This window comes from Castor canadensis, chromosome 5 (assembly GCF_047511655.1).
Source record: "Castor canadensis chromosome 5, mCasCan1.hap1v2, whole genome shotgun sequence".
Taxonomy (NCBI): Eukaryota; Metazoa; Chordata; class Mammalia; order Rodentia; family Castoridae; genus Castor; species Castor canadensis.
Window position 1 is genome coordinate 155,942,355 of NC_133390.1, and position 16,232 is coordinate 155,958,586.

The following is a 16,232-nucleotide window of genomic DNA, read 5'->3' on the forward strand; positions in this document are numbered from 1 at the left end:
GATGACAAGCCTCCTTTGCAAGACTAAAAAATGGAAGTTTCTCTTCCTAATACTAAGAGATAGGACCAGAACCTACCAACCTATTCAACCAAACATGCACTGAGACCTACTCTAAAAAGGGCAGAGTAATAAGTGCCTATCTTATTTAGAGCATTAAGTGAAAAACTACGGTGGTTCCCAAAGTGTGTTCCCCAGACCAGCAAACATCTGGTCCCACCTGGGACTTGTTAGAACTGCAAATTCCCTAGCCCTATCCCAAACCTATTGAATCAAAAGCTGTATGGAGTGGGTCCTGCTGAAGAATGGGAGCCACTAAGGTAACAGGTGACCATAGCTTAGATGAGTGTCTGGCCCACAGGCATCTAGTCTGCATCACAGAAGCTGAGTGGGGAAAGAGAATCCCAGGCAGAGGAAAAGAATTCTCCTGAAAGAGTGGGGCATGGATGGAGCAAGGTTTCACTGGGAGAAGAGGCTGAAATGACTCTACAGAGCACGATGAGCCCTGCATGCATTGTAGACAACCAAAAGGGATTTTTTTGTGTGTTTTTTTCTTTTTTTTTTTTAGCAAGAGTGTAACCTGTTCAGCTTACAATTTTTCATACAAAAACTGAACCCCAAAGAGGACAGTTGACTTGCACCGGGTCACACAGCAACTGAATTCCAGAACTGGGACTAGAAGACAGGTCACCTCACTTCTGGACAGTGAAGGGTGCTGCCCAGTACATCCCATCCTGCAGGTGGGACAGGGAAGATTAGAGGGTCAAGTCAGGAAGGAAGCCAGACGCCAGATGATTCAGCATCTACCCCAAGACCTGCGGGGGCTGACCCACTGTACTGGGCTGTGATGAGAGCTGTTTCAAGCCGGACACCTGAACCCCTCAGCCATGACAATGCATCCCCACCCACAGGTACAGCTTGGTCTCCACAGCCTCAAACATATGCACCCCCACCCCTCAAGAACAAAAGGGAAGCTAGGTGTGATGGTACATAGCTATAATCCCAGCTACTCCAAGGAAGAGGGAGAAAGAAAGAGGTTTAAAGCCAGGCCACACAAAGTTAGCAAGACCCTATCTCAAAAATAAAAATACAACAAAAAGGCTGGGATAGAGCACCTGTCCAGGCCCTGAGTTCAAGTCCCAACACTGAAGAAAAGGTGGAGGGGGGGTAGTTATAGGAGGCTCCCTGCTCGAAAAGCCTGAATCCTGGCCCTATGAATAGCTAAGACACCAGGCCCTAAGTCAACTTCTCTTCTACCAAGGAAGAACTTGGTAGAACTCCCGCTCTTATTTCCCTGGGGAGACTTGGGGTGAAAGGCAGACTGACCTGAATCCTAATCATGAGCGGAGGAGTGAGTGGATGAATGGATGGATGGATGGATGGATGACACAAAATGAGATGATCGGAACTCCTCCATGCAGACTTCCTGGACTTTCCCTCCCCTCCCCCAAGCCACTCCCCAAACTCAATCCTCCACCCAGCGCCGAGTTCTCAAAGTGCGCTCTGTTAGCTATCTGCCCTCAGGATCACTTGGCGCACGTGCTTAAAACGCAGTACTGTGCAATCGTCCCTCTTGGAAGATGGGACATGGGAATCCGAACGCTGACCGAGCTCGCAGAGTGGCTTTTGTGAGAGCTGAAGTTGGTGCGCCCCACTGGTGGAGAAGACAGAGGCGGACGCAGAGGGCCATCCAGACCCAGGAGTCCAGAATCCCCATCCTTCCTGTCTTTCTTCCCGCACCCCAACACTGCCACTCCCACCTCCCGCCTAGGACTGGAGATGGCGGGTCCTCGGAGCCGCCAGGCCTTGGGGCGGGGAACCCGGGGCTGCCCTAATGGGGCGGGGCTGGACGGGGCGGGGTCGCGCTCCTCCTTCGGCCGCGACTGGGCGGGACCCGCCTGGGGGCTGCGCGCGGTGGCCGGCAGTGGTACAGCCTGCAGGACCCAGCAGCTGGGGCGGTGGGGACCGTGCCTCCCCACGCGAGGTAAAGTTCCGCGTAACCCGCCGCCAACTTGCTCAAGTTGGAGCGGAGTTCGCCGGGCGCCTGCATGGGGCTTTGCAGTGCCAGCGGGGACTGGGGGGGACTCAAAACCGCGTCCCGGGGCTGAGGGGCTTCAAACCTGGGGTACAGAGGGTTGGGTAGCCTCGGACAGGAAAGCCCCGGTCGCAGGATCTGGGACTCACACCCAGGACCCCAGGCTGGGAATGCTCGGATCCAGACTCCGGGAATGACACTTGCATTCCAGGGCCCTGTAACCTACGCTCCCCGTCCCCTGTCAGGACCCTGTTCTGTCACCAAACCTGGGGCCTGGCCGCTTCGCAGCTCATCTTCCCACCCCCCCAACCCCCAACAACAGCTGGAGGCCGTGGCACCAGCGGCTCCTGAATTTTTCACGTAGGGGGCGGGCCGGACACGCGGTTCCCATGGCACCGGGGCACTCAGGTTACAACTGGAGGGATCCCCCGTTGCCCCCTCGCCCTCGTGGGGCACCAGCCTACCCTGTTCTACCTCTTCAAGCTCAGATCCCATGGGATCCAGCAGCGGGACTAAATTCCCTCCTTCCCCCTCCCCCGCTCTTAATCCTCTGCATCGCCCACCCAGAACATAAGAAACCAATGAAGGGCAGGATGGGGCAGTTTAGATGTCTTTCCTAAGAAGGGTCTTGTGTGCCGAATGGGAAGGGCAGGTCTGTGTACATAGTGGGGGTGGGGTGGGGAGTTTCCCATGGACATCCCAGCTCTCCCCTACCCCTCTGCCTGTGTGTCCTAAGGGGAAGGTCATCCTCAGAGCATAAGACGTGGACTCTGGATGTACATTATCTGTGTGTATTCACAGCCTACGCATGCACCCTTTCCAGGTGGACCCAGGTTTACCCTGGGCCTGAAGCCAGCCCCCACCCCAAGGAGCTGAGGTGCCTCCTCCCATTTGAACAAAAGGGGATTCTGGAAGAAGCCATCTCAACAGCTCATCAGGACCCAAGAGAAGAAGGGGCACAAAGAAACTGGCTGACTGCCCATTTCCCATTCTTGAAGTTAGGAAGAAAGAAAGAAAAGAAAAGAAGGAAGGGGCAAGAAGGGACCAAAGCCCCTTCCAACCAAGGATGACACTAAACACCCAGCAGGAAGCAAAGACCCCCCTACGCCGAAGAGCCAGCACTCCACTACCCCTATCATCCAGAGGCCACCAGCCTGGCCACCTGTGCACAGTACCCCCTACTCAATCCCAGCATCCTCGGCTGGGCCAATCTGCCTCCCTTAACCCTCCCACCCGGAGACCTTCCCCTGTCCCAGATGGCTGGTCCTCTGAATCCAGCGACTCTGAAGGCTCTTGGGAGGCCCTCTACCGTGTTGTGCTGCTTGGAGATCCTGGTGTTGGAAAAACCAGCCTGGCCAGCCTGTTTGCGGGGAAGCAAGAGCGGGACCTCCACGAACAGCTAGGAGGTAGGGACCCTATGGGGTGGACTGGGATGTGACCAAAGGAGTGAAAGGCCTGTCACCAGGGGCACAGGGCTGCCAAGAACAGTTTTACAACTCATGCACTCTTCAACTGTAAGAAGCATCATGCATACAGAAGTTTGCCTAGAGTTGTGCAGCACACAGCCTGCACAACAGTTTAGGGAGGGAAATTGGTTGAGAAATGTATAATTTATTTCCTTGTCATAAGGGGAGCAATTCTGAAACTGTGAGTGTCAAGAAATAGTAGACCTCTATCCAACTCAGAAACTCCAGCCCCAAGTTCCCCTGACTCTCAGAACCTCCCAGTCCCATAGACACCTGACCTACAGCAAAATCAAGATCTTTCCCGAATGGAGACTCCCTGACCCCCAGTTCTGGGCCCTAGTTTGCTTTATTTCCCAGAAATGTAGTGCACTCATAGAACCAGGGACCTCATGAGGATGGGCTACAGAGACAGGACAGAAGAACTGGTTGGGAGAGCACAGGGTGAGCGGGGAGGGCGGTTAAAATCAGAGGGAAGGTAGGGATGATGTGTCCAGGCTCCTTTCCAACCTTGACACTACTGGGAGTAAGAACCCATATGAAGGGCTCCTATGTACAACTGTATGTGGTGCAGATGGAGAGACCGAGACCCAGAGAGGGTACATGCATGATCCCCCTGAAGCACACATTAAGCCACAAATAGAACAGGGCTGGGGACCCAGCCCAACTTATCCCCACACCCCACGCTCACTCAATCAACCAGTCCAACCTTCTCAGGACCTACCATGGGCCAGGTACTAAGTTGGCAGCTGGAGAGACATGGGTTCCTTATAGGGCTTCTTGACCTCTCAGGAAAGACAGATATCAAACAAGTGTGGTGAGCACCTCCAAGGAGAATAGGAGGGGGTGCTGACCAGAAAAGGGACTAGTGAGCTCCACACCTCCATGGGCCTATCCCTCCCTGAGATGCGCTCTCCCTTGGTTGTAGATGTGTACGAGAGGACCCTCACAGTGGATGGAGAGGACACCACACTGGTGGTCATGGACACCTGGGAGGCTGAGAAACTGGTATGGCACTGCAAGCAGGGGTGGGAAGAGGGATGCTGAGCCTAATACCAGAATCCTGTCGCTTCCTGGGACATACAGAACAGGGTTCAGGGCAGGAGCCATCCACAGCAGGCCCTATCCAAAACCTACAGCCTTTCCAAAGACAGACCCTCCTAGCCCTGCCCCTTCTTCTCACTCACTGATCCACCCCCCAGCAGCCATCCCAGGATATACTTCTTCCCCTTCAGGCCTCCCCATCCTTACAACCACCTCATTGTGCAGAAGAAGGAACACTGAATTGAGCACCAAAACGCCTACACTGATCACCCTCCTCTTTCTTTTTCTTACTTGTTGGGTAGCTTTGTGCAATGGACTTACTCTGAGCTTCAGTTTTCTCATCTGATAAATGGGTCAAGCATTCCTGCTTTCCTCATCTGCTGATTTGTTTTTTGGTTATTGTTTATTTTCAAGACTGGGGATGGAAGCCAGGGCTTCATGCGTGTTCAGCATACTATACCCTCATCCCCACCATCATCTGCTTTTTAAATTTTCTTATGCACTTCTACAGAGGTGAGCCCATTTTGTAGCATGAAAAAAGTGCCAAATGGGAGTGGAGAATGTGGTATTTCTTATTAATGATAATTAGGTAGCTAGTGAAAAAAAGGTATCTTGTTCCCTACCCCCTTCCAGAGCAGGATGAGAACAACCCACAGGGATGTGTTTCAGTCATGATTTTCTTGTTTGGGTTTTCTCTTGCTACACAATAATACCCACTCATTGTAGAACTTTGAGAAAATACCCAGAAGCAAAAGAAGAGGACTCAAAAACCTCTCTAAGGGGTAGACCCTCCCCTAACACTCAGAGAGGCCCCATGCATAGTGTGGGACTTAAGACTGCAGTGTTGGGTGACTAACCGTTCCTCAAACAGGCCCAAAGATGAGAATTAAGGAGCTATGGGGCCATTAGGACATTCAGTCAAAACAAAACCTATGTAATGAGTCTCTGATTCCCATTCTACTGACAAAGAAACTGAAGTTCAGAGAAGTTAATGTGCCCAAAGTTCTCAGGGAATAAGCAGGATTCAAACCCAGATCTACAAAACCCCAGAACTGTACTGTTATTCACTACAATTATCCCTCCTACCTCCCCTTAGAGTGTCACCTTCTGAGTATCCATCATGGGCCAGGATGCTAGAGACCCAGCAGTGAATCAGGCAGACATGTCCCAGCTTCATGGAGCTAGCAGGCTGGTGAGGGAAGGTCTACTTTCTGGGTGTCATTGAGAGCTCTGTGGGGCAGAGTCCACTAAGTTAAGAGTGATCATCCCACTCTGAGACAGGGGAGGAAAGGTATAGAGCAGAAGCAGGAACTGCAATTCTGACAGCTTACTGTGTGGCTGTCAGGTCTCTTCTCTGACCTTTGGCATTCCTACCAGTAAAATGAGGAAAGTGAACAAGTTTTCCTGACTGGTGACTGTGGAGGGAGTTCCCAGGGGGTCCAGCAGTAGCAGCCTTACTGGAAAAAGCATCTGTGCTCTCCATCCATGGACTATATGATAGTCTGATGCCAGAGAGGCAGAATCTGACAGAAGCAGGTGCGCCTTTGGCTCATCCAGTAGTGTCCTAGCTTGGCTGACCATCAGAGTCACCTGGAGAGAATGAAAAAATCAAATTCTCAAGTCTCTCCCAAGACCTAATGAATATGGATATCTAAAAGTGGGGTTATGGAACCTGTACTTTTAATCACACTTCCATGGCCACCAATCCATGTGCCAATTGACTTCTGTGGTCCTGACGTGTAGAAAAAGTGCTCTGTAACTATTTGTACAATGAATAAATGGTTAAGACCCCTGCCTGTTCTATAGATGGGGAAACTGAGACCCAGAAGGAGGAGAAATCTGTCCATAGTCAAGGTTGAGAATCCACTGACTCCACCCTGAGGCTATTTAGCCTGGGGAATGATCAATATGACTATTTGGGATTTATTCCAATCAACAATGATGTTGACCACAGATCTGATACTTCCTATTCATCTATATTATTTGGTCATCAGAAATATTTTCTGGCTTCTTCCCCCTTTGCACCTGGAGCTTCTACCACACTCAGCCTTCTGCACTCTAGCCTTAGCATCAACTGTTCCCTTTGTCTCAAATCTATTCTCTCTTGCACACCTTTCACACCCCACTCACTGGGCCCCTGGGAACCCCTCCCACACTCTGCCAGGCTGAGTTCTACTGAATCCCACTTGCATGTGCATCTCCTAATGGTACTCCCCACAGGGCACTGTAACTCTCCATTCCCATAGTTTCCATAGCCCCATAGCCTCCCTTCCAGACCATGAGTTTAAAGAGCAGGAGCTATGTCTGATTAAACACTTACAAATATTACTGCCCCCGTGGTCTAGAGTGCTGTCCCTGACGGATTATCAACATCATTCCAGTTCTCTCCTTCCTCAAACAACTTAAAGGGCTGCTCTTTCTCTCCTCCTTCCTTCTTCCTTCCCTCCCTCCTTCCTTCTCTCCTCCCTTTCTTTCTTTTTCTGGTTGTGCTAGGGTTTGAACTCAAGGCCTTGCACTTTCTAAGCAAGCACTCTACAACTTGAGCCATACTTCCAGGCTTTTTTTACCTTAGTTATTTTTCAGATGGAGTCTTATGCTTTTTTACCAAGTTGGCCTCTGACTTCGATCCCCCATCTATGCCTCCTGAGTAACTGGGATTACAAGTGTGCACCACACCCAACTTGTTGTGTTGAGTTGGGACCTCACTAACTTTTTGCCTAGACTGGCATCAAACTGGATCCTCCTGATGTCTGTCTCCTGAGTAGCTTGGATTATAGATGTAAGCAACCATGCCAGGTTCAGAACTCCACTTCTTAAAAGTGCCCCTTGCCACACCCATTTCCTTCTGACCTTACACTCCACAGTTGCTCCTTCACCTCATTCTTTAAAACTGTCCTGAAAACACACCTCCCTGAAGTCAACCTCCTGCCCTCAGATCTCTCTCTTCCCTTTTTCTTTTTTTTTTTTGGTGGGACTAGGGTTTGAACTTAGGGCTTCAAGCTTGCAAAGCAGGAACTCTACCACTTGGGCCACGCTTCCAGTCCATTTTTGCTGTACTTATTTTGGATATGGGATCTCAAGAACTATTTGTCCAGGCTGGCTTTGAACCATACGCTTCCCAATCTCAGCCTCCCAAGTAGCTAGGATTACAAGCATGAGCCACCAGCACCCAGCTCCCTTTTTCTTTTAACTCTGGATTGCAGAAGGCCTAAAGAACTGTCTGACACGGCCAAACTCCCTCCGAAACCAGACAAAATTGTTGAACAGTCAAAGCCAGAAGCCTCCTTAGCAGTAAAGGGAGCTAAGTCAGCCTTTGCCTTCAGTGCCAGGCTACAGAAGTAATCAGTGAATGAGAGAATGAACCAAAGTAGTGTCCGCTAATTTTTCAAGCAGACAAACTGAGGTTCAGAGACGATCAGTGGCTTTCCCAAGATGATACAGGGAATTATGACAGATTTTGTCCCCCAAACCTGTCCAAAGTACAACCTCAGCCCTATCCCAACTACGCCAACGCAGCATCTTTCTCAGCCAGGGCCCAGGCACCCTCTGAGGATGGGCCGGGGTTCCTCCCGCACAGGACGAAAGCTGGAGCCAGGAGTCCTGCCTGCAGGTGGGCAGCGCCTATGTCATCGTGTACTCCATCGCAGATCGGGGCAGCTTCGAGAGCGCATCGGAGCTCCGCATCCAGCTGCGGCGCACACACCGCGCAGACCACGTGCCCATCATCCTCGTGGGCAACAAGGCTGACCTGGCGCGCTGTCGGGAAGTCTCTGTGGAAGGTGAGCCCTCTGCCCTGCCCTTCTCTGTCCCTCGACCCCACTGCCCCTCCTCCAGAGCTCTTGGCCTCAGAGATTGTCTACCCCCACCATACCCCAACAACCCACCCCATCCTGCAGCTACCTGCCTGAGCCTGGAACCATCCTTGCTCCTCTTTCACCCCAAACCAGACCCCCAATTCCTTCCCTCCATGCCCACAGCCTCTTCCCTGTCCTGGCATCTCCCACTTTGTCAGAGGTCAATCCCTATACACCCTAGCCCCACTCAGTCCTCACCAGCTACCAGGGTTTTCCAGAACCAAAGCTGACCTTGTTACTTCTTGGCTCCCATGCCCTTGATCAGAGGCCTTTTAGCAACCAGACATGGTAGGTCCAATGCCTCTTTTCAAGAGCTTAACTTTGAGAACTGAAGAAAGACCATTCTTGGTTTCAATATACAGTGAGGGAATTATAAATTCAAATTCCACAAAGCTTTAATTGTCTAAAAAACTTAATATTGTGGCAGCTACAAACCAAAACTTTGAAAGTTATATATAAATTATATTTACAGGGGTATGGGGAATATTTTAATAAGTTTCATATTTCTGGTGAGGCTCATAAAGATCTTAAAATGGCCCTATTCATAAAGTAAAATCTAAAAAATATGGAAACTGAGATCCAGAAAGGGAAAGTCAGTTTCAAGAGTCACCAGCCACCGAGGACTAGACTCAGGCCCCTGCTTCCCAGCCCGGTGACATCCTGGAGCTGGAAGGCCGTATGCATCCCAAAAAACTGCATGCTGGGGACATGCATCCCAAAAAACAGCAACATAATCTGTAGACGATTTTGTTAAAACACAGACCCATCCCAAACAGAATCCCGGGGATGGGAAAGTAATCTGCATTTTGACCAGCTCCTCCTGGCCTAGATTAGCTCCCTCAACCTCCACCCCTTCACCCCCGGAACTGGGGATTGAACCCAGGGTATCGAACTTGCTAGACAAATGCTCTAACCCTTGAGCTAGCCCCCTAGCAAGATTAGGCCTCTCACCTGACATTCAACTTGGTCACTACCTGGTCCTAGCCTGTCTTTCCCAGCCCTTTCTGCTAAGCAGTACCAATCACTAGACGGTGACCCACCTCAAAGCCCTAGTGGTTTAACCCCGAGTGCTCTGACACCTGCACCTGGGTAAGGGCACAGGGAAAGCTACTTCCAGGTGAGACTGAACGCACCTCTTCCCTATCTTTGTCCCCGCCTTCCTGCCATGGCTCCGCCCCCTCAGAGGGCCGCGCCTGCGCTGTGGTGTTCGATTGCAAGTTCATCGAGACGTCAGCCACTCTGCAGCACAACGTGGCCGAGCTCTTCGAGGGCGTGGTGCGCCAACTGCGCCTGCGCCGCCGGGACAGCGCAGCCCCCGAGCCCGCGACCCCGCACCGGCGGGCCAGCCTGGGCCAGCGCGCCCGTCGCTTCCTGGCGCGCCTGACAGCCCGCAGCGCCCGCCGCCGCGCGCTCAAGGCCCGCTCCAAGTCCTGCCACAACCTGGCTGTGCTCTGAGGCTGTGCTCTGGGGGTGGCGGGACACTGGGGTACATTCTAGGCTCCACCGACGCCAAAGGCACATTTGCTGGGTCAGATGGTGCACCTGCCTGCCCGTCGTTGCAGCGTGACCAGAGCATCGTCCAGAGCCTCAAGGACCCCTCCGCCCCAGGAAACTGGTGGGCAGACTATAGTACCAAGAGGACACAAAGTAGGGTGTTTACGTGGTGGGTGTCTTTTTGTAAAAATCTTCCTTGTCCCTGGGCTCTGGCCAACCCACAGAAGCCCACACACACACAATAAACCAGTCCAGGATGTCCTGTCTGAATGCCCAGACCTCTCCTTGGGCTCTTCCTCCTGTGGTCCCATCCACACTGACTGGCCGCTGCTTTAGCCTGCTAGCCTGGGTGTCCCAGCTAATCAACAGAGTCAGTGGACCAACTGTGCACTCAGGTTCTTCTCCCAATTGGCAAGATACAGTCCCTGCCCCAGGTCTTTGAAAGGAGCACATTGGATCACAACCAACCACAGTTACATGTGATCTGCTATTTTCTCTTTAATTCATTTTTTAGATTAGAGATTCACAAAATAGCTGCAAGGAGCGCACATCCTGGCAAAATAATAGCTGGTGTTTGTGGAAGCCCACTGAGTGCTAAGTTGTCACATTATTAATCTTCAAACATCTGGGAGGAGAGCGCTACCTTTAACCTCCTTTAACTAATTGGGAAGTTGAGGCTAACAATCATACAGCTGCTGTAAGTGAAGTTGATGAATTTCTAGCCCACTAGAATCTGCCCACTAGAATTTTGTGGTATGGAGCTTGAACTCAGGACCTACACCTTGAACCACTCCACCAGCTCGGACTATTTGCCTGGGCTGGCTTCGAACCGGGATCCTCCTGATCTCTGCCTCCTAAGTAGCTAGAATTAACAGGCGTGAGCCACCAGCACCTGACCACAGTCCTCTTTAGTTGACAGGGGCAGGTGGTGATGGTACACCGCTACTCAGAAGCAGAGATAGGAGGATCTTGATCAGGAAACAGCCAGGGCAGAAGTATTTGACCCAATCAAAAACAAACTAAAGCAAAAAAGGGCTGGGAGTGTGGCTCAAGTGGTAGAGTCCCAGCCTCACCAGCCAGCAGGGTGCAGATGGCACTTATTCACTCCCCAATACCACGAAGAAAAAAAAACAGGGAAAAGCCAAGAATGGTGGTGTACTCCTATAATCTCAGCACTCAGGAGGATGAGGCAGGAGGATCATGATTTCTACATGGGGCTACAAAGAGAGACTCCTGTGTCCAAAAAAGAGCATGACGGGCTGCGGGTATAGTCCAGAGTACCTTTTTAACATGTGAAGCCCTTGGGTTCCAACTCAGCAATGCAAAAAGAGAAAAGAATTTTTTAAAGTTAAAACTATGGTGAGGACAAGGGGCCACAGACTTTCAAAGACATTGTTGCACATAACTGAAGGGAGTATGGGGCATGAACACAATCCATTAACCCCCATGGAAGACCCCAGTTTAGTCCCACCCACTCATTTTTTCAGTGTGCAAACTGAAGCCAGAGGAGTGAAGTGAGCGATCTGGGGTCCCTCAGCCAGCAGCTCTAGGCCTCAGGGCCAGACTCCTCCTCTGACCTCCCTTTGGCTATGAGAGAGGAAGGAGGTAGTGGTGCGTCCAGTCTGGCTGGGGACAGGGCTGGGTGTAGGGGGTTAGGTCAGAAGTTTCCAGTGCAGGGTGCAGAATGCAGGGGGTTCGGAGGGGAGAGGAAGAATCACTACTTTGAGGAAAAAAAAAAACAGATGCAAACGGTTTGGTCCATGGTGTCTCTGACGCCTGACACCCCAGCTGCCTCAGCCCTGCACAAGGGCCACCATGTCCTGGCTGCAGGAGACCAGCATGGGGAAAGGCCTCAGCAAGAGCAAGGGAGACCCATCCTCCAGCAAGGCCCCCTCCCAGTCTCACTATCCAGCAGGGTGCACTCATTCCCCCATCCCAACCCCAGCCAAGGAAGGGATGGGGAGGAGGGTCTCCTCCACCCTGAGCTGTCTCTGGCTTCAGTTGGGGCGGCCGGGGCGGGGGGGGGTGCTATAGCTGTGGAAAGTTGGCAGAGGCAGCCGGCAGCAGCCGGGAGAGTGGAAAAAATGATATCAAACCCGGAAAAATGCAGGCCAGGCCGGATGGAGGGCCCAAGTCAGCCCTGGGAGGTGAGAGGGAGGGTAGAGGGGAGGGTGTGAGGTGGAGGCTGAGAAAGAAGTGGGGCTGGAGGGGGTTCAGGAACTGCTGCAGAAATCTGAGGACTTTCACTGATTCTCTGCTTTTTTTAATCCACAAATATTGATTGAGGGTCTGCTAAGTGCAGGACACAGAGCCAGGCTCCAGGGAGATAGGATGAACAGAGGAGGATACTTGCTGCTCCTTGGAGCTCACCCCAGCCTTGTGGGGAAGCAGACTAGAAACAAAGAGGTCAATAATGCAGTTACAAACTGAGAAGGGGTGATCAGAAGGGCAGTGATGATAACCAATCCCCTTCGATTCAAAGATGGGGAAACTGATGCCAGAGAAGGCAAGGGCACAAAAAAGGAGTAGTTCAAGTCAAAGAGCACATGCCTAGCAAGTGTGAGGTCAGAGTTCAAACCCCAATACCTCAAAAATAGCATAAAGTGGTTTAAATAATTATTGTGCCTAAGAAGAGCAATCAGTGTTGGCTCCCACTGTTAGGTCTTAAGACCTCAGGGACCCGAGGATTTGTTAAGGGTAAGAGAGCCTAAGACTGTGAAGACCTGCTGGGGAGGCTTTGCCTATGACATTTCCTGAAATGACACTGACATTCCAGGAAAATCTCTTTCCCTCTCTGGCCTCAGTTTCCCCATCTGCAAAATAAAGGGATTGAATCTGAACTTGGGTTCTATATTTATATGCCCCCATGTCTGTTGTCTGTCTCCCCACAGGAATGACAGCTCTGATGGCAAAGTGCTGCTTTGTCCTGCACTGCAGCAGTGCAGAGCTTGTACAGGTGTTCTACAAATATTTGTTGAATGGATTAATTCACCGACCTGAAAAATGGCCTGTCCAGTCCCTACCTCTCCTATTGCAGGTTCGTGTGAAGAAGTCATGGGTGGGAAAGCATGTGAGAAAACAGTGATGCTCTAACCAGGGCCCAGCCCGCTATGGTTTAAAAAGTTCCTTCCCATCTATAAAAACAAACAAGCAAAGGTGGCCAACTTTGTTTTCACTTTCTATGAGTTTGTGTTCTCCCCATGCTGTGTGTTTGATGCATGTGTTCTCATCCCATCATCACCCCAATTTATCAGATACCATTTAATGGTTGAGCATGTTGATTGGTCCAAGGCCACACAGCAAGAAAGAATAGTCAGTTCACCTCATATCCATTGTCAAGAGGCAGGCAGGTTCTGAAAACTGGAGAGAGGAGATGATTTGTCCAAATCCAAGGTCATGCAATAATAACAACAAACAGTTGTAAGAACCATGTGCTTTTCATAATTTATTAAATTCCAAACACTGGTGATATGAACACCATGCCAGCTTTCAGGGGGAGAAATTATAGCCCAGAGAGGTTCAGTACCCTGCAAAGGCTACACAGTCAGCAAATAGCTGGGGAGTCTAGGCCCACAGTGTTAAGGGCTCATCTATATGGCACCGTTTGTAGGCACAGCAAGCCCAGAGCAGACTGGCATCAAAGGGGAGGAGTCTTTGCCTTGCACTCTGCTGCCTGGGTAGTGGCCAGGGCAGAGAACAAAAGGACATTAAGAGTCCTCAGCCACCAGCTGGGACTTTCCACCTTACAGGGAGGATACTGTTATGGAAAAAATGATAAAGTTCTGGAAAGATTAATGTCTCCCCAGAGGCCCCCAAGTCTTCTCAGAGTCCCCCTTCTTGCTGTAGGAGAGGGTCACAAACTGTGCTGGCTGGGTCCAGATCAGACAAAGGCCACCTGCCTCCTGAGACTTTCCAGCCAGGCTTCTAAGAGTACTGAGGATCACTGGCCTCTGTGAAAAGTCTCAATTTCTCTGCCCTGAGCAGAGAGACCCCCCCCACACCAAGGAATCAAGTTCAGGCTGTTGCTGAACTTGAGTGAGAAATACACAGCTCAGGGGGTCCAGTTCTCTCTCTCCTTCATTCAGCCAACAGGGACAAGGGTGTGTGCTGTGAAAGAAGGTAAGGGACATGGCAGACATTGCTGGCAGACAAGTCCCTGCTCACAACAAGGAAGAGGGGAGAAGGGCAAATGAAGTGTAGAAAAATTCACCTACATCTGCTTTATAGAGAATAAGAACCTCTGGGCTTTGTCCATCCATGTGACCTTCAACAAATCAAAATACACAGAGTGAAGAGATTAGGATAGAATTCATCATATGCTTGTCTCTGTCTCAAGAATATTTGAATATTCTATTCGACAGCTTGCAAAAATATGCAAGTTCAGCTTCAATGGGAGCACTGTTCCTTTCAGTTCAGGGTTCAGTTAAAAATAATACCGATGATGGGATGGAAGATTTGACTTCACAATGTGTAGTTTTCCCCAGTTCCGTCTGGTTCAAGTTCAAGGCTAGGGTGTGTGTGTGTATGTGTGTTGTCACTTACATTCGCATGCTTCGTGGATGTGACAGGGTGTTGGTGGAAGAGCACAGGTTTTGGAACTAGAAGAAACCCACACTCAGTCCCACCTCAGGCAATTACTATCTGTGACCTGAGACCTCAGTCAGCCTCCTCTCCTTCACCTTGAAGTTGTAGGTGGTAATTCCTGTCCCATAGTGAACTTTTTAACATATGACTACCATATGCCACTGGGTAACGCACTTTAGCTCTCTAGGCCTCAGTTTTCTCATCTGGAAAATGTTCTGTGCATCATAGTATTGCGTGCTTTTACACTTCACTCAAATACACTATAACAGCTTTATTTTATTTCACATTCAATATTCTATTTATGAGATTCTCTTGGGTTGGTATACGTAACTGTAGTTCATTCCTTTTCCACCAGTGTATAGTGTTCCAGAGTGTGATTGCACGGGCATACAAAACTATTCATCTTTTTTTCCTGTTGGACTTTTTTGTGCTATTACAAATAGTGCTGTTCTGAATATTGTATTGCTTCTTTGAGCACATGTAAGACTTTCTCTTTCCATTTTCCACTCTGCTATCTTCTGAGTCTTAGCTGCCCTGAGCTAGCTACCCTTGGTCTCCCAAACAGCCACCACGGTTGCAGATATTCAGTATGGACATGACCAAAATCCAGTGGGCACAAGAAGACTGCTACTTCTTGGGCACCTCCCTTTCGTCAGCAAGGGAACTCTTCCAGAATTCTTTACAAATTTCCCTTCATTTCTCATTGGCCAAAATCAGGTCACATGGCTGCCTTCAAACCAGTCATTGGCTTAACTTAATCAGTGTTTGTCCTGGAGTATAGCATCCAACATGGTCACACCAGGAGAAAAAGATACTCAAGGGAAAAAAAACTATATGTCAGACGACTAAAGAAAAGAAGGAAATATTGTCAGCTGAGCCAACGTTCCCGTCACTATGCAACATGCATCACAAACCTCCCCAAAGACCAGCAGCATAAAAACTGCCACTTCTTTATACTTGTCCCTGTGTGAGCCAGGAGTTTGGGCAGGAAAAAGTGAGTACAACTTGAGAACTGTAGGCTGGGCTGACTAGGCAGCTGGGGCTGGAATCATCTGGAGGTGCCATCACTCACATGTCAGAAGTCCATACAGGCAACAATCTGGGGCCTGTAGGATAGCAGCCTGAAGTGGGTGTCAGTAGGATCCATTCATGGTGTCTGGAGGCTCAAAGGAGAATCTAATGCCTTGTCTTTTCTAGTGTCCAGATACTACCACCTCCCTTCACCCGTGGCTCCTTCCTCCATACTCAAATCTAGCAACATCAGGTCGAGCCCACATCAGGCTGCCATCGCCCAGGTCTCCATCTTCAGCCTCCCACACTAGCTTCCCTTTTCTGCCCTTGCGATTACTGGGCCCACACATAATCCAGATTCACCTCTTTATGTTAAAATCAGCTGACTGGCAAATTTCACTCCATCCACACCTTAATTCCCTTTATCTGGTAACATAACAAATTCCCAGGTTCCAGGGATTAGGACCTGGAAATTTGGGAGATCTGTTTTTACCATGGTGCAATAGAGAGGATGACATAGGAAAGCAGAGACTGGGCCTTCGTCCTTCCCACGGACCCGTCTTATTCTGATGATACAGCCCAGTGGGACATGCGGCCCTGGGGCACGGTCCCCAGAGTCTCATCTTGCATGGCTTCCTCACACCCATGCTTTTCTCCAGGAGTAATTGGTGATTTCCAGCCTCCACTGGGAAAATCTCTATCCACCTTTCAAAAAACCCTCTTCCTACCCACGGGCACAGGATTGGCCTC

At 50.3% G+C, this 16,232-nt stretch overlaps 1 protein-coding gene across 2 annotated transcripts; it reads left to right on the forward strand.

Annotated features, from left to right (window-relative positions):
• Positions 1 to 1,890: 1,890 nt before the first annotated feature.
• On the forward strand, positions 1,891 to 11,877 carry Rem1 (RRAD and GEM like GTPase 1). Of its 2 annotated transcripts, none has more exons than XM_020171990.2 (5): positions 1,891 to 1,981; positions 2,856 to 3,438; positions 4,424 to 4,503; positions 8,117 to 8,318; positions 9,577 to 11,877. In XM_020171990.2, the coding sequence occupies exons 2-5, from the start codon at positions 3,099 to 3,101 to the stop codon at positions 9,846 to 9,848; spliced, it is 894 nt and encodes a 297-aa protein (XP_020027579.2). In that variant the 5' UTR covers positions 1,891 to 1,981; positions 2,856 to 3,098; the 3' UTR covers positions 9,849 to 11,877. The 2 variants fall into 2 exon arrangements, with proteins under 2 accessions (XP_020027579.2, XP_073930607.1); XM_074074506.1 differs by having other exon boundaries at positions 8,187 to 8,318.
• The last annotated feature ends 4,355 nt before the right edge of the window (positions 11,878 to 16,232 follow it).